At 43.4% G+C, this 25,494-nt stretch overlaps 1 protein-coding gene across 2 annotated transcripts; it reads left to right on the plus strand.

The window, feature by feature from the left end:
* Positions 1 to 18,536: 18,536 nt before the first annotated feature.
* LOC135509325 (zinc finger protein 710-like) lies at positions 18,537 to 25,456 on the plus strand. 2 transcript variants are annotated; one of them, XM_064929876.1, is made up of 5 exons: positions 18,537 to 18,608; positions 20,586 to 22,100; positions 22,938 to 23,129; positions 23,218 to 23,392; positions 23,816 to 25,456. In XM_064929876.1, the coding sequence occupies exons 1-5, from the start codon at positions 18,564 to 18,566 to the stop codon at positions 23,980 to 23,982; spliced, it is 2,094 nt and encodes a 697-aa protein (XP_064785948.1). In that variant the 5' UTR covers positions 18,537 to 18,563; the 3' UTR covers positions 23,983 to 25,456. The 2 variants fall into 2 exon arrangements, with proteins under 2 accessions (XP_064785948.1, XP_064785949.1); XM_064929877.1 differs by having other exon boundaries at positions 20,586 to 22,070.
* Positions 25,457 to 25,494: the final 38 nt, after the last annotated feature.

Genomic DNA, 25,494 nt, shown 5'->3' on the forward strand with positions numbered 1-25,494 from the left:
CACTGGGTTTGGAACTTCAGCCTGAAGGAAGTGTAGTGTACAGCTGGCTCTCATTTGAATCTGGGAGGTAAATCAACATTAAAGTCATGGCCAGGACACGTCTGCACCTGCACAGCTGGGAGCTACAGGTTATGACATCACAAAGAGCAGCAGTACAGCTAACCAACTTTAACACAGCCAATCTCAGCCCAAATTTGCGATTAATGATGAATTTAATATTTTGCGGCACATTGGGCCTAACATAAAATGGTTATTATTTTGCATGTGTCCTGGTCCTGCACATTGCTATTGAGGTTAGTAGGGCTCACTTTATCAAGCAGCGCTGTATAATGTGAGCAGATGGGGAGACCAATTAATTTTCAACCCCTGAACTTCCTCATCTGTTCCATTTCAGTCTCAGCTGTGTGTCATGTATACTAAAGCCTTCTCACACACATTCATCATTGAGCACAAAGATCTCTTTCTAACTGGGAAGTTTGTAGATGAAGCCAAAGCAATTGTCCTTGCATAATGTTCCTCCCCATGGGTTCTGGATGAATTGATTAGGATGTTTCAGGTGTGAAGCTGCAACTTGACTTAACCATGCTTTTATCGGTTTATCCTCTAGTCTAAAACTATTTACTTCTTACTACGCTTTTGACCCAGGAAGCAATTTTTTTTACAGTAAAGCCTATTCCAACAAGTCTTCAAATGTGAATGTGGTGTGTGTGCTTCCATACTACTGTTCAAACAAGTTAACCACCTGTGGATAAGACCAACAGTTGTTGTTACTGTATATTGTCTTCTGATTTACAGTAGTAAGAATATGGTGGATAGAGATCCCCCTACTGGTCAACCACAACCACATCAGGGCACAACCTCAAAGTGGAATTAGCTCAACCCTCCAAAACTCTGCTATTTTGGCAAAAGGGCCCAGTAGGAAGGTAGGCCTGCTTGAGGTAAAATGTAGAAACAGGTGGCTCTTATTTTCTTGTCGATTTCCATTCCCTTGTGGAAGTTAATTTGTATATCATTAAAACAATAATTGCTTCACAGTCATAAAGTTACACCACAAACAAATCATTTGTGGTGGTGATTACAATTTACAAGAAAAACATGTTCACTCCACTTTATGACCTCTGTGGGAACATTTAAAGGGATAACTAATTAGAGAGTCAGAGGGTAAGATAAGTGAAGGAGATACTTATTTGGATATAGTCTTGTCATATCGTACAGTTCCGGAAATCAATGAAATTAGGAAGAAATCAGATCTCACTTAAATGAGCTGGACTATAGAATATCAGCATCATCTCAATGCAATAACTGTCTACTATGTATCAAGTCGCCCTCACCGGAGCCCACCTAAGGGGAGAGAATTTAGGAATCTTGTAAGAAGACTTGACCATTTTGGCAAATACACACACACACTTCATCAGCCACTAAAATCCTTTCACTAAGATTCACCTTGGTGACGAGCTGTACTTGTGTTGGTTATGCTGAAATCTACAAAAAATTTACAAAGGTTACACTGTCACATATATAAAAAGGTTTTAGCAGCCTGAATGTGCCATCAATCAATATGTTATTTTGGTTATTCAGTCGATTCATAAGAGTGCAAATGGCACTCGCTCTAAAATGTTAGGACTAAATTCAATGCACGGCTGCCTGGGCATGACTTTCTGGATCATTTACAGGCTCATTGACTGGTCTGAGCACATTGCGCTGACAGGAGTAGGCTGGCTCCCGGTCCCGGCAGCATTCAGGGGAAACAACTTAATTTACCCATAATACAAAAAAACTAATTGATGAAAACCATAAAAACATTGCATGATTATTCTATTTCTACACATTTCAAGGTGCAATCTGCATTATGTAGGCTACTGCTGATCATTGGTTTTAATTCATATTGATTATTGAATAATTAATTGTATAAATTAATCATAATCTTGAAATTAAGCTTACTTCATAATTTGTAAACAAATACTGTATTGCTTTAAAATATGCTTAAATATTAAATGTTGACAATCACTTGACATGTATAGAATCTACTGACTTTACTGCACAAAATCCATATACATATCAAATCAAGGCACGCACCCAACCTGCATATCTTGAACGGAGTTCCTGCGCCATCTGCTGGATTTTCAATTTCACTTCAGATAATGACGTCCGGGAATGTGTAATTCTACATGGAGAGAGGTTGAAGTCACAGAGGTCGTTATTAATGTTGGTGAATTCGATCAAAGTAACGTTGACTATCTGTCTAGAAACATTGTTACTTTATGCTGTAGTAGACCTACTCTTTAGAGTAGTGTAACTTCACTTTAATTAATTAAAACGCTGTTCTCAGTCAGTGGCTTCGCACTGAATCAGCTGATGAGAACCTACTAGCTGAAGAGAGTGCTAGCATTTGACGTATCATTATCAATCACACATGTGTTGTTCGAATCGCATTTAGGACTATTTTTTTGCAATGATTTACCATATAAGTTGTTGCATTGTGCACCGACCCATACGCTCCTTCAAACCAAAAAGTGAGCCCAGTTCAGGCCCAGTAACGTTACCCCTCCAGAGAGGCGCAGCGGTCTAAGCCACTGCATCTCAGTGCCTAACCGGCCGTGTTTGGGAGTCCCATAGGGGCGCGCACAATTGGCCCAGTGTCGCCCGGGGTAGGCAGTCATTGTAAAATAAGAATTTCTTCTTAACTGACTTGCCAAGTAAAATAAATAAAACACGTTACGTCAAATACAGTACAATTTGATGATTGGCTAAAACTGCTTCTCCAATCGAAATCCCCGATCACACTTGTGGGCGATGTCATGGTGACGTTGGCAAGCTAAACTCATGCTTAGAAGCAATTCACTCCGTCGAACACGGAACCCAAACCGGCTGCACATGTGCGCCATCGTGCGTAAATGTATGTTGTCCCCCTACACCAAACGCATCACGACACGCAGGTAAAATATCAAAACAAACTCAGAACCAATGACATTAATTTGGAGAGGTCGAAAAGCATTAAACATGTATGGCAATTTAGCTAGTTAGCTTGCACTTGTTAGCTAATTTGTATGTATTTATATGGTGATTGGCATCTACACTTTCATGGTATTACCACCACAACCGGCAACAGTTTCATCTTTCAAAGATGGCACATGGGTACCTGCTTCTATAAACCAATGAGGAGATGGGAGAGGCAGGATTTGCAGCAAGATCTGCGTCACAAATAGAAGCGACTTCTATTTTATCCTTGGAATCGCAGACACGAGTTGGCACGCACGAGCAGGGTGGGTGAAATAATTGAATAACATGGATTTCTACATTTATTTTGCAACGCTCGCACACGAGACGTGTCTGGTCTGGTCAGCATGTGCTCAACGGCACTACTTCCATATAAAGTTGTTTTTGACAAAAATTAAAACGTGTTAGTTCGTCACTTTCACGAAGTTGGAATAATAAATTCAACTACTTAAGACATCGTCTCGAATCTAGGTTGTGCCGTTAGATTTCGAGAAAATTAACCACTAAGGAATCCTTTTTCACTTCTCTCATTGACTTCTCAAACCCCCACTTGTCTGTTTCGCAAGCGTTCCCGGAAGGCTTGCGATGTTGCTCCTCTGGGTATAGAAATACTGCTAATACATTTTTCGAACACGTAAACTTGACAGCTTTTCTTTGTACGCATTCTGAACAAAGCGGCCGAATTCCTCAAGACCCGCAAAAAGCAAACTTTTGGCACAGGCAAGGTTACAACAAGTAATTCGTTGTCTTTGATAGTGTCTCCCTAGCTAACATCCTTAACAAAATTGACAATCACTTAATAGGCCAAACATTTCAACTCCCCCTCAGAACCAAATCCACTAGCTGGTTTTTGGGGTTTATATGTCGTTTGGTTCTAGGTTTCCCAGATTATTATCGTTATGCGACTGCTAGCTAGCAAATGTTGCTACCAATTCATGTGAAAATACATACTTTAAACTAATTTTTATTCCCAAGACTAAGTGTCAGATGTGTGAACTCTGAGAATAGCCGGTTGTTGGAAATCGTTTGGTGTCCTAACTTGTTGACCTAGCTATGCAGCCATCACATCATCATCAGTTGGCGGGAGACAGTTGTTTGTCAACACAAACTTTGGTAGGTGATAGATTAGACTAGGCTACCTCGGTTCAGCGTCAGTAAACAACATCTTTAGTATAGGTGCTAAGATGGCAAGCTATCAGGTGCCTCTAAACACCAACAATCCTGATATTACTTGGGATTCAAAATCTGTTTTGTTTGTTTTGTTTTGTACCACACAGGTGAGACCCATTGAGCCTGCCAGTCTGGACCAGACTCTGCCCTTCTTGGACAAACCTATCCAAAGATGGGTGATATGTTGTTTAAAGGTAGGCCTATAAAACTAGCTATGTTAACTTGAAAGCCTAACATTTCTAATGTATTGCTTATAAAGCTAATGCATAACCTATCCATATCAATACATTTCATACCAGTCAGTAAACATGGTAATTGTATCAATGATTGTCAATAACAGTTTCCCACTCTGGTTATGGATGTCGCTGCAACCTTAAAGTTTCAAAATTATTTTACCACGGCCCTTGATTCTAAGCAATGTTGTACTGCTATCTTTATTGATTTGGCCAAAGCTTTTGATACGGTAGACCATTCCATGCGTGTGGGTCGGCTAAGGAGTATTGGTGTCTCTGAGGGGTCTTTGCCCTGGTTTGCTAACTACCTCTCTCAAAGAGTGCAATCTGTAAAGTCAGAACATATGCCTGTCACCAAGGGAGTACCCCAAGGCTCGATCCTTAGGCCCCACCATCTTCTCAGTTTACATCAACAACATTGCTCAGGCAGTAGGAAGCTCTCTTGTCCACTTATATGCAGATGATAGAGTCTTATACTCAGCTTGCCCCTCCCCAGATTTTGTGTTGAACACTACAACAAAGCTTTCTTAGTGTCCAGCAAGCTTTCTCTGTCCTTAACCATGTTCTGAACATCTCCATAACAAAGGTCATGTGGTTCGAGAGGAAGAATGCCCCCCTCGGTCCCAGCCTTGATGCACCTGTCCTGACCTCGCCTTCTGGATGGTAGAGGGGTGAACAGGCAGTGGCTCAGGTGGCTGTTGTCCATGATCTTTTTTGGCCTTCCTGTGACATTGGGTGCTGTAGGTGTCCTGGAGGGCAGGTAGTTTGCCCCTGGTGATGCGTTGTGCAGAATGCACCACCCTCTGGAGAGCCCTGCGGTTATAGGCGGTGCAGTTGCCGTACCAGGCGATGATGCAGCCCGACAGGATGTTCTCAATTGTGCATCTGTAAGAGTTTGTGAGGGTTTTAAGTGATCAGTCATATTTCTTCAGCCTCCTGAGGTTGAAGAGATGCTGTTGCGCCTTCTTCGCCACACTGTGTGGGTGGACCATTTCAGTCTGTCCGTGACGTGTACGCCGAGGAACTTAAAACTTTTCACATTCTCCAACTACTGTCCTGTCGATGTGGATAGGGATGTGCTCCATCTCTTGTTTCCTGAAGTCTACGATCATCTCCTTTGTTTTGTTGACGTTGAATGAGAGGTTGTTTTCCTGACACCACACCAAGTGCCCTCCTCTCTATAGACTGTCTCGTTGTTGTTGGTAATCAAGCCTACAACTGTTGTGTTGTCTGCAAACTTGATGATTGAGTTGGAGGCGTGCATGGCCACACAGGGAGTACAGGAAGGAGCACGCACCCTTGTGGGGCCCCAGTGTTGAGGATCAGCGAACTGGAGATGTTGTTTCCTTCCTTTACAAAACGGCGGGTGGCCTGTCAGGAAGTACAGGACCTAATTGCACAGGGCGGTGTTGAGACCCAGGGCCTCTAGCTTAATGATGAAGTTGGAGGGTACTATGCTGTTGAATGCTGAGCTGTCGTCAATGAGCAGCAATCTTGCATAGGTATTCCTCTTGTCCAGGTGGGATAGGGCAGTGTGATGGCGATTGCATGGTCTGTGGACCTATTGGGGCGGTACACAAATTGAAGTGGGTCTAGGGTGACAGGTAAGGTGGTGCTGATATGATCCTTGACTAGTCTCTCAAAGCACTTCATGATGACAGAAGTGAGTGCTATGAGGCGATAGTCATTTAGTTCAGGTACCTTTGCCTTCTTGGGTACAGGAACAATGGTGGGATGTGGGGACAGCAGACTGGGATAGGGAGAGATTGAATATGTCCGTAAGCATACCAGCCAGCTGGTCTGCGCATGCTCTGAGGACGCGGCTAGAGATACCATCTGGACCGACAGCCTTTCGAGGGTTAACACGTTTAAATGTCTTACTCACGTCGGCCATGGAGAAGGAGAGCCCACAGTCCTTGGTAGCTGGCCGTGTTGGTGGCACTGTATTATCCTCAAAGCGGGCAAAGAAGGTGTTTTGTTTGTCTGGAAGCAAGATGTCGGTGTCGGTGATGTGGCTGGTTTTCTTTTTGTAGTCCATGATTGTCTGTAGACCCTGCTACATACATCTTGTGTCTGACATATCGCTTCTTTGATTGCCTTGCAGAATGAATAACTACACTGTTTGTATTCGGCCATATTCCCAGTCAACTTTCCATGGTTAAATGCGGTGGTTCGCACTTCCAGCTTTGCACGAATGCTGCCATCTATCTACGTCTTCTGGTTAGGGTAGGTTTTAATAGTCACAGTGGGTACAACATCTCCTTTGCACTTCCTTATTAACTCTTTCACCGAATCAGCATATAAATCGATATTACCCGGAACATGTCCCCTTCCGCATGATCGAAACAGTCTTGAAGCATGGATTCCGATTGGTCAGACCAGCGTTGAATAGTCCATCACGGGTACATCCTGTTTGAGTTTCTGCCTATAGGATGGGATGAGCTAAATTGAGTCGTATTCAGATTTGCCAAAGGGAGGGCGGGTGAGAGCATTGTATGCATCTCGGAAGTTAGAGTAGCAGTGATCCAGAGTTTTGCCACCGCAGGTACTACAATCGATATACTGATAGACTTTAGGTATCCTTGTTCTCAAATGAGAGAATGCCAAGAAACTATCAACTATAGTTTTGGCAAATTGGTTAGGATATCTACTTCGTGCATGATACTAGTAATTTTTCCAACAATTGTTTACAGACAGATTATTTAAAAGATAATTCACTGTATCACAATTCCAGTGGGTCAGAGGTTTACATACACTAAGTTGACTGTGCCTTTAAACAGCTTGGATTTTTTTTAAATGATGTCATGGCTTTAGAAGCTTCTGATAGGCTAATTTACACAATTTGAGTCAATTGTGGATGTATTTCAAGGCATACCTTCACACTCAGTGCCTCTTTGCTTGACATCATGGGAAAATCAAAAGAAATCAGCCAAGACCTCAGAAAATAAATTATTGGCCTCCACAAGTCTGGTTCATCCTTGGGAGCTATTTCCAAACACCTGAAGGTACCACGTTCATCTGTGCAAACAATAGTACACAAGTATATACACCATGGGGCCACGCAGCCGTCATATCGCTCAGGAAGAGATGAACGTACTTTGGTGCGAAAAGTGCAAATGAATCCCAGAACAACAGCAAAGGACCTTGTGGAAATGATGGAGGAAGCAGGTACAAAAGTATCTATATCCACAGTAAAACAAGTCCGATAATCGACATAACCTGAAAGGCCACTCAGCAAGTTATAAGCCACTGCTCCAAAACCGACATAAAAAAGCTAGACTACGGTTTGCAACTGCACATGGGGACAAAGATCATACTTTTTGGAGAAGTACCCTCTGGTATGATGATACAAAAATATAACTTTTAGGCCATAATGACCATCATTATGTTTGGAGAAAAAAGGAGGAGGCTTGAAAGCCGAAGAACACCATCCCAACCATGATGCACGGGGGTGTCAGCATCATGTTGTGAGAATGCTTTGCTGCAGGAGGGACTGGTGCACTTCACAAAATAGATGGCATCATGAAGGAGAAAAATGATGTGGATATATTGACGCAACATCTCAAGACATCAGTCAGGAAGTTAAAGCTTGGTCACAAATGGGTCTTCCAAATGGTCAATGACCCCAAGCATACTTCCAAAGTTGTGCCAAAATGGCTTAAGGACAACAAAGTCAAGGCATTGGAGTGGCCATCACAAAGCCCTGACCTCAATCCTATAGAAAATGTGTGGGCAGAACTGAAAAAGCGTGTGCGAGCAAGGAGGCCTACAAACCGGACTCAGTTACACCAGCTCTGTCAGAAGGAATGGGCCAAAATTCACCCAACTTATTGTGGGAAGCTTGTAGAAAGCTACCTGAAACGTTTGACCCAAGTTAAACAATTTAAAGGCAATGCTACCAAATTCTAATTGAGTGTATGTAAACTTCTGATCCACTGGGAATGTGATGAAAGAAATAAAAGCTGAAATAAATAATTCTCTCTACTATTATTCTGACATTTCACATTTCACATTTCACTAACTGACCTAAGACAGGGAATTTTTACTGGGATTAAATGTCAGGAATTGTGACAAACTGAGTTTAAATGGAGTTGGCTAAGGTGTATGTAAACTTCCGACTTCAACTATATATATATAGTCTGAGCAACACATGACATCACACAAACCCTTGAAAGAGTAGGTGTGTCCAAACTTTTGACTGGTACTGTTATATAGTGACCAACTAAGAGAAAATGCATGTGGTGAACATACAAAGGGATTTGAAAGTAAGGCGAAGTGCAGGGAGGCACTTTCTGAAAGATGGGGATAGTCTGGTTGTTGAAAGGTGTTCCCTTTTCTGTCCAATGATGTACAATTGTGGGTACCCTTTTTTACTCATGAGTGCCCCTAGAGCAAAATTATGCAAAGTGCACTTTTAAAAAGCCTCATTATCTCAATTAACATAATTCATAATAAACTAGACCCTAAGATGTCCTGGGTTGAACCCTAGTCCATAAATGTGTATTCCTTAGCATAGTAAATCGTCTATCCCACTCAGACCGAAGGTAGACGGGATATTTCAGGATCTGTTTGGAGAGTATGAAAGGCATTTTTTAATATTAACAATAGATGTCAACCAGCATCACTAAGGTCTCAAAGCAAATGAAGTAAGAGATTACTTGCAGCTGCTTTTAATTTGATTTGTTATATATTTTTAGACCATTGACTGTGCCCTCCAGTTTGATCTGTGTGGGGCTTTAGAGTATCTAAATACCTAAGTCAGGAACTGTAGCCCTCATGTTATCGTTCCCTTCCGCATTCTCAGTCTCATGAAGCCCACTGAATGCCTGTAATGAAGGATAAGACTTCAGATAGCATGTTTCAGGAGGATGTGTCACACTAGGGCTCACTACTGAACTAGCCTGTTCGGCTTGTGAACAACATTTTATGTTACAGCTTTGGTGTTTGTGAGTTTAAAAAAAAAGTATTGTTGACAACACGACCAACATCAAGAGGTGTCTGTGTAGTAGACCGACAACTCCAGACTATGATCTCTCTATCTCTGATTCAGTCCTAAGTGTGATATTTTTGGGACCGAATTGGTGATATTACAGGAGGAGTGGATGTGGATCGGCGTTTGGTTTAAATCACAAGTGTAACTCAGCCCTCTCGTCAACACCATCCTTCATATTGGCCAACACTGTTATTATTGTTCATCACGTGCAACTTTGCCAGGGTAGAGCTAGAAGGTCAGTCTTTTCAATTACAGATTGCGTTGCTGATATCCGGTATCAGATTTTTGATCATGACATCATTTGGGTCTGTGGGTAGAGTTAACCTCATGAAGGCCACACACAGACATAAAAAATGAATAGTGTTACTATCACTGTCAGATGGAAAGAGGATGGATCGATGTGGTCACTCACATGATTATCCATCAGACATAGCCTAGTGCTCCCCTTTCAGTGGGTGATTGTATTTCAGGCACCATCTTTTCTAGATAAGTCATTTTGTGAATGTAATCTTTAGATTTGATTTTGTCAGTCACAGATGGTTGTAATTCTTAAAAATAGCATAATCTTCTCATGGGACAAGCACATCCTTCTTTCCCAACAGTTGTTTTTCAATATATTATTATATTTATAACTATGTTATCGTGTTAGGAGACCTTTTTTCATGTGAACATAGGCCTAGTTTTGATTATTCAAGGCAAGCTACATCATTTTTCTCACAGAGAAGTTGAGAGAGTGTATAAGCCTATTAGGCTTATGGTGTTACAGTAAAATGTAGAAATACAGTATATTAGTTGAGTTTCCTTGTATTTAAAAAAAATATATATAAATGTGACTGCTGAAGTTATTTAGCCTAAACTAAAATGGTGATGTTCAAGTTTTCTAGAATTTGAACAAGTCAACGAAGACCCATCTTTACTAGCAACCTGCTACCCATAAACCTGTATTGCTCTCTGTTCAATATGATCTGCGGCATATCAGAAACGTTGATGTTGTACCTTACTTGTGTTCTTAGAATAGGCTAATACAATATGTTCTATCCAATGTAAATGCCATTGGTGACTAGCGGTCTTATACCATAATGCCAAAAACACTCTATTGGCAGATGTAATGTTGAAAGCATTTCTATTGTGAATGAGCAGACTATTTTAGCATTGTATATCATCTGTAAGAAAGACTTTAATGTGTTCCTCCCTTGTTTTTCTCCTTCAAAATGCATTTCCACTAAAACCTCTTTCTACTCCAACATTCAATACTTTTTCTTTTTGCTATGCTTTTCTCTCTCTTTTTCTGTCTCCCCTCCTTCTCTCTGTCCTTCTTTTCTTTCTTTCTCTTTGGCTTCCTTTCATTCCTATTTTCTTTCATTGTTTTTCTTTTTCCCCTCGCCTTGGGACCCCATTTTTTCTCTTCCTCTATTCAGGTTTTCTTTATTCTCTTTTCTGAATAGTTGTGGTACTTTGAGGGGAAGGAGAGGGAGAGGGGAGGGAGGTTAGTTTCAGTCAAAGCTGCAGCACAAAACTTCCTCCCACACCACATGCAGTGTCTCTTGGAATGAGTTTGTCACTGACTAGCAGGCAGCACACTCCCCCTCTTATGTATACCACCATGACTGACAGACCTCCAGTATGGTTCCATGGCACTTATCCCTACACAGTTTCAGCTATTTGTATATACGAAATGTATTGGTGAGTGTTCTCTCCAGCATCAACATAGCATGTTGCAAAGAGCCATTGTGTTCCATTCCCTGGCCCTGGCTGAATGGTGTGTTGGGTTCAGTGTCACCTGGTGACCTTGATGGGGTGGTGTGTTAAACTGACACAGCTATGTGTGAATGTTTTTATCTCGCAACAGAGCAATGGACAGGGAGGGAGGCATTTGTGCTACACAAGAACATCTTCATCACTGCAGAGAGATGACAGGCTACATACAGGAGGCGCTGCCATGTAGAGTAGCATGACTTACTCTCAGGCCTCAGTCTCAATGGGGATATACTCAGATAAGCACATTGGGCTGCACTACTACATAAATGTGTTCCTTAAAGGAGGTCAGGTGGATCGAGCAACCTCAGTCAATGATTATTACTCAGAATAAATCATTTCAAAACAACCAGTTAATCACAGGATATCTGGATAGAAATCATTGTTTTTTTATGATAAAATAGTAGTCTAAGCACCTGTGGTCACTATCTTAGTCACGCATTCTTTCTTGGACAATAATTGAAAGCATTAAAAAACCTAATGGCAATGGAAAGTGGGTTGGATAAATTGGAAATGATTACAAATGCAGAATTGACAGGGAAACCGATAAAACTTTCTCTCCATAAGTAAGAACCAAAAGCATGGATGATGGAATGGCAGGCTTGAAGGGGAGAAAAAGGTGAAAGACAGATGAAAGTGAAAAGAGATAAAAGTCGGAGAGAGGAGGGTGTGGGATAAAGCAGGAGGAAGGGAGGCAGAGATGAAAGCAAAATGAGAAAGATAAGAACAGAGTGAGAGAGACAGAGAGGGAAACGGAGGAAGAGATAGATAGTGTACAGAGCAGAGAGAGGGGTAACCATGGAAACAGGAGGAAGGTACAAAGAAGAGATAGACAAAGGGTTTTGAATTAAAAGAATGAAACTTGGATGAAGGAAAAGTAATTCGGACTGAAATTTGTTTCCAGGGGGTGAAGGAATAATACAAAACAGTAAGTAAACAATAGAGGGACAACAACAGCTCTGTCCTGCTGTCTGTTTATGAGTCCATGTGAATGAGGTGGGCTCTGCCCAAAACTAGGCACTCCAGAGACCTCTAGTGTTAATAGGTTTCACTGGCTCATTGTGGGCCTCACCTTGAGTAAATCTGGAGACATTTGAGTAGTGTAGGACACTGGCATCATGCTACCTCTGTGAATGGTGTGCAAAGTGTCAGGGCCTGTCCACACATAATGACTGGATGGAACTTGATGAGCCTTTACCTCGGTTGAGCGAAACCTTTACATGTGCTGCATGGCGTAAAGCATCTTGGGGCTCAAAGTCCTTGGGATGAGATATCTGGGTAGATCTATCACAAAACTCATCTTAAAATGAAGAGGTAGGCTATATTTGATAGGAAAATATGTCTCTTTCCTCCATGGTGCCACTTTGTGTTTAGTGACTGATTCAATTAATTTGAGGTCTGTGATATATACTGTACTGTGTTCTTCTACTCTGTCATAGATACATACAGAGAATATCTATATATTCATATTTGTATATCTATATAGAGTTACAGGCAAACATAGGCTTTTTATTCTGTGGTTTTTGAGTCTCTTGTGGCTCTCTTTCTTTCTCCCTTCCCCCTCTCTGTTTTTCTCTTCTCTCTGTCTTTCTCTCTCGTCCTCTGTCTCTGCTTCTCTCTCACTCACTCCCCCTCCCTCCCCCCTCTCTCTCTCTTGATCTCTCTCTCTCCTCACTCACTCTCCACTCCTGCTCTCTCTCGCTCTCCCATGCCCCCCTCTTTTCTCTCACTCTCTTATGCTCTCTCTCTTTCACTCTCCTTTTTCTCTCTTCCCTTCCATAGCTCTCTGTCTCACTCCCTCGCCCCCTCTCTGCTCCTTTTATATCCTCCTTGCTGAATGCTCTTCTCCTCTCCTCCCTCAACTCTGTCTTTTCTCTTTTATATTCAGTCTTTTTTCTCCAGCTCTCCCACACTCCTTTCTCCAATGTTGTCTCCTAGCAGAGCTATTTCATTCCTAATATTCTGTCTTTCCATTCAGTAGCCCTGTGCAGAATGAGGGGAGTAATCTTTTATTTAGGATTTTGTCTGCCCATCTCTGCATCCTGTCTCTGTGTCTGTGAAAATGATTTGTGAGAAGAATCTAACAGTAGCAACGGTTATCAAAATTAAGGTTTTAAAAACAATTCTAATAGATGCAACAGTTGGGCAATAGAAGAAGATACTCCAAACTTTTAGAATTTAAAAAATCCATCAGGTATTGACACATGAAACATTTTACTGGCACAGACAAATATGAATGGAATTCAGGGAAATTCAGGTATTCAATTTATTGTCAAAGTTATTTTTTTATGCGCTCATCTATGCATTTTCTAATGGTATCAGGTATTTTTTATATTTTGTGTTCAAATAAAGGAAATGATATGTGCCTAATTTGTATAAAGACACTGGTGTATTTGTATATATGAACATAAATGGGTGGAACAGGGCTACAACCAGCACAACGTCCTATCTACCCTACCTGCACTCACCTGAGTTGTCTAGACTGACTCATTAATTACCTTCTCTTTCTTGTGATGTAAGTGTCGAGATGATATGTTAAATCCCAGACAAAGCTTTAGCGTTGAAGTGTCGAGACGATATGTTAAATCCCAGACAAAGCTTTAGCGTTGAAGTGTCGAGATGATATGTTAAATCCCAGACAAAGCTTTAGCTTTCTTATAGATGCAACGGAAAGACAATGTATTCCATTGAGCCCATTTCAGACATTACTGTGGTGTGTTTGACAGGTCATTACAAACATTTCTGCAGTCGTAAAGTTAACTGGAAAAAACGACCGGCACAAGCAAGAGTATGAAAGGGTCGCAGGAGTAAAATGAAAGCTATCAATCCAGCAAGAATTTGAGTGACAAGTGGATTTTGTGGCCCTCAAACACAGGAAATAGATGACTGAAAAAGCCAGATCCTCAGGTGGGCGGGGCATGCTAGTTACTTAAAGTGGGGGGAAAAGTACTTCAGAAACCTGTATTGTTCAATTAGTAATGCTGCAGATGTGTGTTTGTTTGCTTCAGTAAGTGTTGTCTGTAAAAGTCATTTACAAGCCAACTTAGCAGAGAGCTGGACAGATGCAGGCAGGGTGGGGCAGCTTTTATACCCATTGCAATATTCCATCTGCGACACTCACATTCAAATTGAGCAATTGTCTGTGCTTATGAAAAAGCCTGCTGTTTTTGGGGGAGAAGCTTAATTACACTTGCTAATCATGCTTGAGGCACATTATTATATCAATGTGCCATGCAGAGGCTGGTGAGGCTGGTGAGGCTTTGACTCTGGGCCTGGCTGCCTCCTGATACAGGTCTGAGATGGGAGGTCAGATAGGCTACTAGGCCACAAACAACATCAACCCACAGGACTGATCACAAGCCCAGGTTCAAAACCAGAGAGGGAAGTGATTTCTTTGTAAGTTTCTTTTCACATCGTTGTTTCCCAGGGTGTAGAGAATGTGAGGGGGTTAACTGGAAAGACACTGGTCAGAGACACTCTTTCTCTACCCCACTTGAAATGTGAATATACATTAAGTGTACAAAACATGCTGCTCGTTCCATGACAGACTGACCAGGTGAATCCAGAGGAAAGTTATGATCCCTTATTGGTGTCACTTAAATCCACTTCAATCAGTGTAGATGAAGGGGAGGAGACAGGTTAAAGAAGGATTTTCAAGCCTTGAGACAATTGAGACATGGATTGTGTATGTGTGCCGTTCAGAGGGTGAATGGGCAAGACATGCGATTTAAGTGCCTTTGAATGGTGTATGGTAGTAGGTGCCAGGCCCACCGGTTTGAGTGTGTCAAGAACTACAACACTGCTGGGTTTTTCACGCTCAACAGTTTCCCGTGTGCATCAATAATGGTTCACCACCCAAAGGACATCCAGCCAACTTGACACAACTGTGGGAAGCCAACATGGACCAGCATCCCTGTGGATGCTTTCGACACCTTGTGGAGTCCATGCCTTGACGAATTGAGGCTGTTATGAGGGCAAAAGGGGGTGCAACTCAATATTATGACGTTCCTAATGTTTTGTACACTCAGTGTATGTCTTGAAGTCTTTAGCTGTTTTTTTGCAGATGGTTACTAGTAGGTCTAATGGAGGTGCAGACTCAATGTCCAAAGCTTAGCGTTACCCTGAGCTACCATAAGATCTGATGCCATTCTCCCCACTCTGTCACTATGATGAATGAAGATGTCTCTGAAGCACTGGCTATGTGAGCTCAATACACAAGGGTGTCAGGGGAACATATGGAGAAGGAGGGTGGGTGTGTGTGTGTGTTTGTTTGTGTGTTTTAACAAAGACACACAGTAAGATATTTTGTACGTACAATCAATACGTGTCCCACAGCATAATTCCATGTCACTATTAGTAGAAGTCCCTCTTCACAGGGTAAGGCTGACCTCTGGCAGCTGAGTGTCTCTCTCTCTCTCTCTCTCTCTGAGGAAATGTTATCAAATCTGACTCACTGAGATATGATGCTGTTGGATATATTATGGTTCCTCTCTTCCAGATCATAGCATGTAAAGAACCAGTCTGTGAGGAAATGTAAAGAGAAACTTATTACAGTAACTCACACAGACACCCATTTCATAAGTGTGTTGTTTTAGAGCTCCAGGGCGGTGGAGGGAACTGAAAGTGTGTGTTGGTGTCAGTGTGTGCCTGTTCCACTTCCCAGGCATACACATACACACACAGTGGAAACACTATTAGTAGCTACACTAGTGAGAGCTGGGCCACGGCTCACTTCCCTCTGTTTCTCTCAGTACGGATGCATGTGGAAACCTGTGGAAACACACAGAGCGGTGACATGAGTAGGCTCTCATTATTCATTGTATGTTTCTCTCTCTCTCTCTGTCATATTAGTGCTGGTTTCCAGCAGCAGCCCCAGATGTATAGGCAGATGGGCAACTGGACAGGTTCTGTGTTGTGAAGATGTGGGCCTGGAACGAAGCCAGTGTGTTCCTTCCCCAAACTTTTGTTGTCTCAGTATTTTTCATTTTCCCCAAAGGCTCGTTCTGTGTTGTTTAATGTACGTGGCCCTTGTTGTTCCCTCCATGTGGTTTCTTTGTCTTTCAGCCTCTTATCTCTTTGTTTCTTCCCTTGCTCTCCTTCTATTTTCTTTCCCATTCTCTCGACTTCCTGCTATCTCTCCCCCTCACACACACCCTCACTCAATCTCTCTCTCCCTCGCTCTCACTCCCTATCTTCTTCTCCCCTCGTCTCTCTATCTCTCTCTCATTCTCACAGCATTCCCAACTGCTGATGATTGTTCAAGGTTTTCAAGGTTTGCCCATTCCTGTTATTTAGGGGAGAATATTATGCTCTATACAATTAGGATTGGCATGTGTTCATATAGTGTGTGTGTGTGTGTGTGTGTGTGTGTGTGTGTGTGTGTGTGTGTGTGTGTGTGTGTGTGTAACAAAGACACACAGTAAGATACAGTATGTTGTATGTACAGTCAGTACATGTCCTGCAGCATAATTCCATGTCACTGCTAGTAGATGTCCGTCCTCACGAGGTAAAGTTGACCCCTGGTAGCTGAGTCTCTCACTGAGGGAATGTTATCAAATCAGACTATCACTGATCTATCACTAGTGTGTGTTGTGACAGTAGTACTCTGTCAGGGATATTGATCTGTTGTTTCTGACTTAAAGAGAAGCATGGTCATATAAGCGTACCTGGCTCATTACTAAGATCATCCGGAGTCGGACCACTGACTACCTAAGCACACACTGACTACCTAAGCTCAGCCCGCAGGTACTTTGCCGCACTGTTTCTGAATACAGCCTGAAATAAATCTGGAAGTTCAATAGTTAATGTCTTCCCTTGCTGTTTTTCCTTTTCCTCTCTCGCTCCCTCCCTCTCTCTCCCTATCTTCTTTCCTTTCTCTTCATTCCCCTCGCTCTCACCCCCTCGCTCTCCTTCATTCTGCACTCCCCCTCTCTCTCTCTCTCCCCCCCCCCCCTCTCTCTCTCTCTTGCTGATGGACTCTTCTTTTTATTTTCACACTCCACCATCCCCCCTTTTTCTTATTTTTCTCTTCTTCTTTCCTCTAGCCCTCCCTCCCCCTTCTCTTTCTTTCACTGCATTTTCTTTCAGCCCTCCCTCTCTCTATCTCTCTTCCCCATCCCCACCCCCTCTCGAACAATCCCCCTCCCTCCTCTATTTTCTTTTCTCTTTCATTCTTTCTTTCTCTTTCTTTTACCACATCCTTTCTTATGCTTTGCTCTCCCTCCCCCAGTCTCTCCTATCCCTTCTTCCTCCTTTTTTGCTGCATTCTGTTCTTCCCTCCCCCTCCCCCATCTCTCTTTCCTCTCTCTCTTTTTCTTTCTGTCTCTCTAACCCCCCTTCCTCCCTCCTCTCTGTCTCACTCCCTCTCCCTCTTTCTTCCTTATTCTCTCTCCACCATGTCTGTCTCACTCCCTCCCTCTCTTTCCTGACTGCTTTTCTCTCCTTTCTCCTCTTTCGTTTTTGTCACTCATTTTTCTACTGAATGTCAGACATGGTACACTTAAATCTGTCTCACTTTTAATACATTTAATTTAAGAAATAAAGCCAACAAGCTACATGTTCTCTAGAAAGTAAATATTTTTGCATATCTCAGTCACTATTTTTGTGACAGTTAGCCACTGACAGACACACCTACACCCATACTGTGTCTGTGTGTGTGTGTCTGTGCGCGCGCACACACAGAGGAGCAACTGATTAGATGTTATAATTGTTTGTGTGTCGGAGTATGCTTGCAAAAGGAAATGCAAAGTATGAGTGTGATAAGAGAAGCTAGGGTTTCTGTGTGCCTTAAAGACAAATGTGTGTTGAAGGGTCATGCTGAATTGTGTGTGGTGAGAAAGAGAGAGAAAATGTGTGTGCTGTATGTATGTGTGTTTGTTGGTGTGTGTGTGTGTGCTGTATGCATGTATGTATGTATGTATGTGTGTGTGTGTGTGTGTGTGAGTGAGTGAGTGAGTGAGTGAGTGAGTGAGTGAGTGAGGGGGAAAGAGAGAGAATGAAAAAGGAGAGGGGGAGAAAGAAAGAGAAGTGAGATGTAGGAAGGAAGGAGTAGGGAGGGAGAGAGAGAAAGAAAGAAATGGGGTGATTGTGTGTGTGTGTGTGTGTGTGTGTGTGTGTGTGTGTGTGTGTGTGTGTGTGTGTGTGTGTGTGTGTGTGTGTGTGTGTGTGTGTGTGTGTGTGTGTGTGTGTGTGTGTGTGTGTGTGTGTGTGTGTGTGTGTGTGTGTGTGTGTGTGTGTGTGTGTGTGTGTGTGTGTGTGTGTGGAGGGGGCAGGGGAGGGGGCAGGGGAGGCGGGGCCGGCACAGTCAGTTCTGATAACAGCAACAGTAGGAGGAGGATGAGTCGTGGGACCGCCCCACTCTCCCACAGATATAAATAGGAGCTGGATTTTTTTACTCCACTCAGTTCTCCTGAAGGATGAGATCCCTGAAACACCTCAAACATCACACCAGGAACAATGTGGTGAGTTGTTAGCCTATCCTCTGAGACCGTGATTACAATACTAGTTCAGATAGTGGGGTTGTTTTAAAGGTGGTTACACTGTGTATGTCTAAGTCAAAGGAGATTACTTTTCTACATAGAGTACTGCAGCAATAACATATTTTACAGATAAGACTAGACTACTAACTATTCTCTGTCTCTCACACATTTGCTAGGCTATTGTTAATAATTTGGTTCTCATTGTTTGACATTTTGTCTTGAACCTTACATACAACTTAAAATGAATAACTATGGATTCTTGCAATTACTATCTTGCCTTTCTGTTTCTCTGTTATTTGTCTTTCATTTCTCCTGCCTTTCATTTTGTCGTGTTTTTCTCCTTCCTTCCCCCTCTCTACCTCCCCTCCTTTCTCTCTTTCTCTCACTCACTCACTCTGTCTCTATCTGTCTCTTTCACTCCCCCCACACCCCTCCCTCTCCTTTTCCTTTCTCTCCCTCTTCCCTTCTCTCTCACATGCTCACTCAATCTCTCCCTTCACCTCCCTCCTCTTCCCTCCCTCCCTTCTCTTTCTTTATCTTTCAGCCCCTCCATCTCATTTCTCTCCCTCCCTCCCACCACTCCTCCCCCGCCCACATCTCCCTCTCTCTTCCTCCCTCTCCTTCTTTCTCTCTCACACACAGACACAGAAACACAAACACACACATAGAGAGAGAGATAGATACACACCTCACTCACTCTGTTCCTCTCTCACAAACACACAGTTTGTCCTTGTCTGACTACTTTAAAAGCAGTAATTATAAATGACGTGGTTATCAGGGCATCCAGGTCTACTCAACTCTTTCCTTCTCTCTGTCTCTGTGTTTCTCTGTTTCTCTGTCTCTCTCTCTCTCTGTCTCTCTCTCTCTCTCTCTCTCTCTCTCTCCTTTTTCCCATCTCTCCATCCTCTGTCTCTTTCTTCAGTATTGTATTATGAAAAGTAGCAGCTCATGATGTGTGGTATTGTATGACCTAGACTAAGGTGTAGGCCTATAAAGAGACAGGTTTTTCTCATTCATTTTTCCCTTCACTTCACCAGGTTTGTAGGAAACAACTGAAAGTATCGGGGTGTCTAGTGACTTGTCATGTATCATAGAGCTGAGGCTTGGTCATGCCAGCATTCAGCTTTCTTGTAGTTCCACTCTGTTTTACCTTTTCAAACATCTAGAGGGCAAACGCAATCATTTGTAGCATGTCATGCTGCATTTCAGTTTACACCACAACATTACTCTTATGTATAAGTCTTGAATCTCGAAAGATTTGAGAGTTCTCCTCTCAATCATATTTCTATCATGGTTATAACTGAGTCTGTCAGGTGTGCAAGGCAGACAGCTAGGCTTGCTCCTCATGAATGGGACTGGTAGATAGCCCCAACCTTCAACCCAGTGATGATGAATCCAGCATGTTCAGCCTGGCCAGGGCCACTCTGGACTCCACAGGAAGCTCTGTGGACATGCCACGGAAGTCCACTTCCTGGTTGGACCTGCATCCCATTTCTGTTCCTTATTATTTTAAAGGATGTCAAGGAAGGAAGCGGGGCTCAGGCACAGATCGGCCTTATCTCCTCCATCTAATGTGCTCTACTGGATTCAGAGCAAAGAAGCCCGGTGTTGTCAGAATGCGGCTGACTGTCTCTAGCAGGCTAACACTGTCTGAAAAACATTCTTGTAACAGTGGAGTTGTAGGGAAGGAGTGTTGCATAACAAACAAATGTCAGACCACTTCAGGGATCTTAAGGGCTATCCTTAATCATTATTCCCACCACACACACCTACCATTGATTTCTTAGGAATCCATATCACTTAGAGAGATCTGTTGGTCAGTCCTTGTAGTTAAGCAATATGTGTAAGCAACGTGTCTTATGTTATAAAGCAATCTCACAATGCTGAATACATGTCCTTGTGTGATGTGGGCTGCTGCTGTGTGCTGACCTGATCAGTGCTGTGTGTGTGTTCTGTCAGGAGGAGGAGAGTGGCCGTCTGGTGCGGTGCTACCCCAAGGTGATGGAAGGCCAGGTGGATGCAGGAACACAGACAGATCCCGTGGTGGTGCTCTCTCTAGCCCAGGCTGCTGTCCTAGGCCTCATCTCCCAGAATGAGATCTTTGGAGCCACCATCGCTCCCAATGGCTTCTACATGGGCGAGCCCAGGGAGTATGGCAGGACCCCTCCTCCTCCAGAGGGCATGGAGTATGAGTACGCTGACCAGCTGATTGGGGCCAACGGGGACTACCTGGTTGAGCCTGTAGGGGAGTCGGAGCCCCACAGGAATGAGAGGAGGCGCCCCGGGCCCAGAGGGAGAACCAGGGGGCCCAGGAATGAAGGAGGAGCGCCAGGGGAGCATCACAAAGTCCCCAGCGTACAGACTCAGGTCAAAGGGGAGAGGGGAGAGTCTGAATCCCCTCCGTCCTGCATCCATATGGCAAAGAGCCCTAGCAGCCCAGGCAAGATGGAGGAGCCAGCCACTCACAGAGGGCCGCTGAAGGAGGAGCAGAGCTGTGGTAACTGTGCTGTGTGTGTGAGAGAGACGTCCAGTCAGACCAAGACAGACACTCGGCCAGAGGAGAGGAGAGGGAGAGGAGGAGAGGGGCAAGAAGAGGAGTTAGCTGAGGAGGACGGAGTGTTGAACCTCAAGACTGGAGGAGATAGGGGAGACAGTCCCAATCCCATCATGAACCACTACTTTGAGTCCAGCGAGGTGGCCTATGAGTCTGCTGACGTGGCCGTGGGGGACTATGACGAGAGCAGCCAGGGCATGCTGTGGGCTGCAGACGCCGAGGGGATAGCCAGGCGCATGCAGATCGACCGGCTGGACATCAACGTCCAGATAGATGAGTCCTACTGCGTGGATGTGGGAGAGGGCCTGAAGAGATGGAAGTGCCGCATGTGTGAGAAGTCTTATACCTCCAAGTACAACCTGGTCACGCACATCCTGGGCCACAACGGCATCAAGCCCCATGAGTGCCTGCACTGTGGCAAGCTGTTCAAGCAGCCCAGCCACCTCCAGACCCACCTGCTCACCCACCAGGGCACCCGGCCACACAAGTGCACCGTGTGTAAGAAGGCCTTCACCCAGACCAGCCACCTGAAGAGGCACATGCTGCAGCACTCCGACATCAAGCCTTACAGTTGCCGCTTCTGTGGGCGAGGCTTCGCCTACCCCAGTGAGCTCCGGTCCCACGAGAACAAGCACGAGAACGGCCACTGCCACTTGTGTTCCCAGTGTGGTATGGAGTTCCCCACCCACGCCCACCTGAAGCGCCACCAGACCAGCCACCAGGGCCCCACCACTTACCAGTGTACCGAGTGCAACAAGTCCTTTGCCTACCGCAGCCAGCTGCAGAACCACCTCATGAAGCACCAGAACGTAAGGCCCTACGTCTGCCCCGAGTGTGGCATGGAGTTTGTCCAGATCCATCACCTCAAGCAGCATGCCCTCACTCATAAGGTACTAATACCGCAAGCCCTCGCTGACCAGGTACTGAAACTCCACTGACTTTTGATGGTCCATATATTCCACTATGCTCTAGGTCATCAAGTAGTCTGCTTCTAATGAATCACATACCCCTTGATTAATGTGATAAACACTAAGATAAGGGCAGTAGTGTGTTGCTCAATATTCCCATAAATCTGAACTTTAAGAGGCAGAGGCAAATGGGGTGAACTCAGAGGTATATATCAAAATATCTAAAGGCTATTATTCCTATTGCCCCAACCAGTTGCAGTGTAAACATAGCCTTCAAAGTGCTTGGTTCATTGTATTTGGCCTGACCTCTTCCTGTATGTGCTTTGTGCTGTGAGGTGTGTCATACCAACTCATACCTTTTTTTATGCTCTGATCTCTACCATGATTCATCCTAGACCTAGAGCCTCGCTCTTAGTAATTATGGTGTCACATTAACAAAGTATTTACTCAAATATTGGCTTACAAATACTGTTAAGAATAATTACACTTATTTTAGTGTTCATCAAAATCTAGGCGTATCCAAACATTCATGTTAATGTTTTAATGCGCTTTCCAATACTAAACATGCACCTTTCAATATTGTGAGAGCATCACAGGCTCAGAGCCAACACTTGGTGGAGCTAATGTGTATGCATCAAGTTGCGGCCATTAAGCAAGGATTTCACATCTACCATACAGCAATTACACATCCTGCTCTGACCTATGATTTCTCTGTGTTTGTGTGTATGCTTCTCTATAATAACAACCAATATTTGTTAATTTCAATGTCTCTGTGAAACCATAGCTTGCTGTTTATCAACAAGAAAATGATCTAATTAATTAAATTGCCAACCCTCGTTATTTTCCCAGGGTATGAAAGAATTCAAATGTGAGGTGTGTGCCCGGGAGTTCACCCTCTCTGCGAATCTCAAGAGACACATGCTGATCCACGCCAGCATCAGGCCATTCCAGTGTCACGTCTGCTTCAAGACCTTCATCCAGAAACAGACCCTCAAAACACACATGATCGTCCACCTGCCTGTCAAACCTTTCAAGTGCAAGGTAAGAGGAGTAGGTCTCAATAGACAGCATGGGTTGAGTTCCACAGTTCCAAGAGTGCTGAGACTATTGTTATTCTCTTGTGTTCCAGGTGTGTGGCAAATCTTTCAACAGAATGTACAACCTCCTGGGCCACATGCACCTCCACGCTGGCAGCAAGCCCTTCAAGTGTCCTTACTGCTCCAGCAAGTTCAACCTGAAGGGCAATCTGAGCCGACACATGAAGGTCAAACACGGTGTGCTGGATGCTTCACCAGACGGACGAGGTGATTAACATCAGTACCATCCATCAGTTTGTACCTTATGTCAGTTATGCACCTGATGGCAGTTATGATTTGGTCATGAATTAATGCAATACCATGTAAAAAAATAAAATAAAATGTTTACATAATGTTAATTTCTCAGATACACTTGAAATTTCAATGGGCGTCATGTTGCGTTGTTGTCAGTCAGTCTGCCCTTAATGCCTAATGCACTTTGACTCCGTATGTACTGTAATCTACTGGCCAAGTGTTATGGTGCTTTTCTGCCGCTCTTCTCCCTCTGTGTTTTGTAAATATAGAAGTTCTTATATTAGACATTCCTGTCTCTATCAGTGGAGAATGATAGGGAGGCTGTGAGTTGCTGTGTGTGTGAGAGAGAGAGGACAAGATGGGCTCATGAGTGTGTCTGTGCATTTCCTTCCTCAGAAGCCCCCCCTGACATAGAGAACCAGGAGGACTACGATGAAGAGAACCTTGAATTCAGCGAACGAGAGAACCTGGCCAGTATCAACACACCAGACATCGCTAAACTGTCTGAATTGGAGTATTATAGCAGCTACACCAAGGGTGCAGGGCGCTACAACACAGCATGAATGATGACAAAAGACCCCATATTGAGTTGAAGTGTAAACTAAAAGGGAGGTAGTGCCACTAGCAGTTTAAAGTGGTGGAATCTGCCCATTCATATGCACTGGAATCTTGGTTTTCTTGCTGATATTCATTAGGAGTGAGAGACAGGTAATTTGGGATTGTACATTTCTCATCGGCATCTTGTTTTGTATTGAAACGTGACTTCACCTCTAGGTGCCACAACATTGTGATTGATGTGTTCACGTGAAAAAGGTCATATCTGAAAATAAATCATCTAACCTCCTGGGAGAGTCCTACTCAACATACATCCCCAGGGGTGGCCTAACTCTGTAAGCACACGTTTTTAGGGAAACAAATATGTGATAGTGAAATGCACTTACTCAGACAATCCCCAGCAAGTGTGCAGATAAATCAGAATACAGCTGAGTATTATTGCTTTTACTAACATGTCTAGAAATGCATACAGGCCTGTCAAATGTGTCCTCTGTCCATGTCCCTTACCAAAGCTGAGACCGTTCAAGCAGTTCATGTGAACCAACCATTTTCTTTTTTACTTCCCAGGTTAACATTTTATACTGTGAGTAGTTTCAACTACAGTTCTAGGATTTTAATTTCATTGTTATATTTGCAATGTGCAGAAATAAATTGTTCGCCCAAGTGTCAGACTCCGCTAACATTGCTCATGCCATCAATTTATAGCCCCATGTGACCAGCTTGATTTGAAGTTCTTGCATTGTCACTTTTGTCCCCAGTCAAATAATTGTATTGATGCACACCACATCTTATCTTAGTGTGCTAAAAGAAAAATAAATTATATTGCCCCTCCGATGTAGTCACCATTTACCAAAGAATGACCAATTCTGGGCCATATTGCTAAACACAATAGCAGTCTAGTGACACCCTTTCTCTGCGTTGTAGAGCTTGATTTCATGTTGCCCAATAGACTTTGGGCTTTATCCTCCCCAAAGTATATTTAAAAAGATTACCATGAAGACACTAGTGCAGTTTCATTTTTCATGATACGTCACAATTTATGCCCCATGCAAGCCTTTATGGGACAGATCTCAAAAGCCAATGCAGCCCCTGCATACGCATGGTGGTTTTGGTTCAGGGTGGAGTCTCAACAGGAATGGTCCTAAAACTTTGGACAGAAATGAAGTGCCCTGGAGTGTGCTATCCATCATGCTACACACTGGTCTAAAGTGATGAACGACAACTTCCAACATGACAGGGCCACAGACCCAGCTGAAAATTTGGGAAATTCACTATATTTTATTCCCTGCCTAATTTTACAGACGTCACCTGCATCACCTTAAACAAAATGCAAATTTGAGAGAACTATTTAGAGGGGGAAAAAAATATCTGAAACTTGAATGGCTTTCTGTGTTACACATTGGTGTGGAAATATCCTGTTGCTAGAACTATGTAAAATGTGTGCCAGACAATACTGTAAAATAATAAATTTATTTACCTTAACTCAGTGTGCTCCTTTTATCATAGAATATTAAAATGAG

Source organism: Oncorhynchus masou, chromosome 22, assembly GCF_036934945.1.
Source record: "Oncorhynchus masou masou isolate Uvic2021 chromosome 22, UVic_Omas_1.1, whole genome shotgun sequence".
Lineage (NCBI taxonomy): Eukaryota > Metazoa > Chordata > Actinopteri > Salmoniformes > Salmonidae > Oncorhynchus > Oncorhynchus masou.

Excerpts from the sequence above, each read along its gene's own strand:
- LOC135509325 (XM_064929876.1), top strand. The coding sequence starts at position 18,564 with ATGAGATCCCTGAAACACCTCAAACATCACACCAGGAACAATGTG. Across the intron at positions 18,609-20,585 it reads ATCACACCAGGAACAATGTG|GAGGAGGAGAGTGGCCGTCT; the intron begins GTGAGTTGTTAG and ends GTGTTCTGTCAG. Across the intron at positions 23,393-23,815 it reads TGCTTCACCAGACGGACGAG|AAGCCCCCCCTGACATAGAG; the intron begins GTGATTAACATC and ends TTCCTTCCTCAG.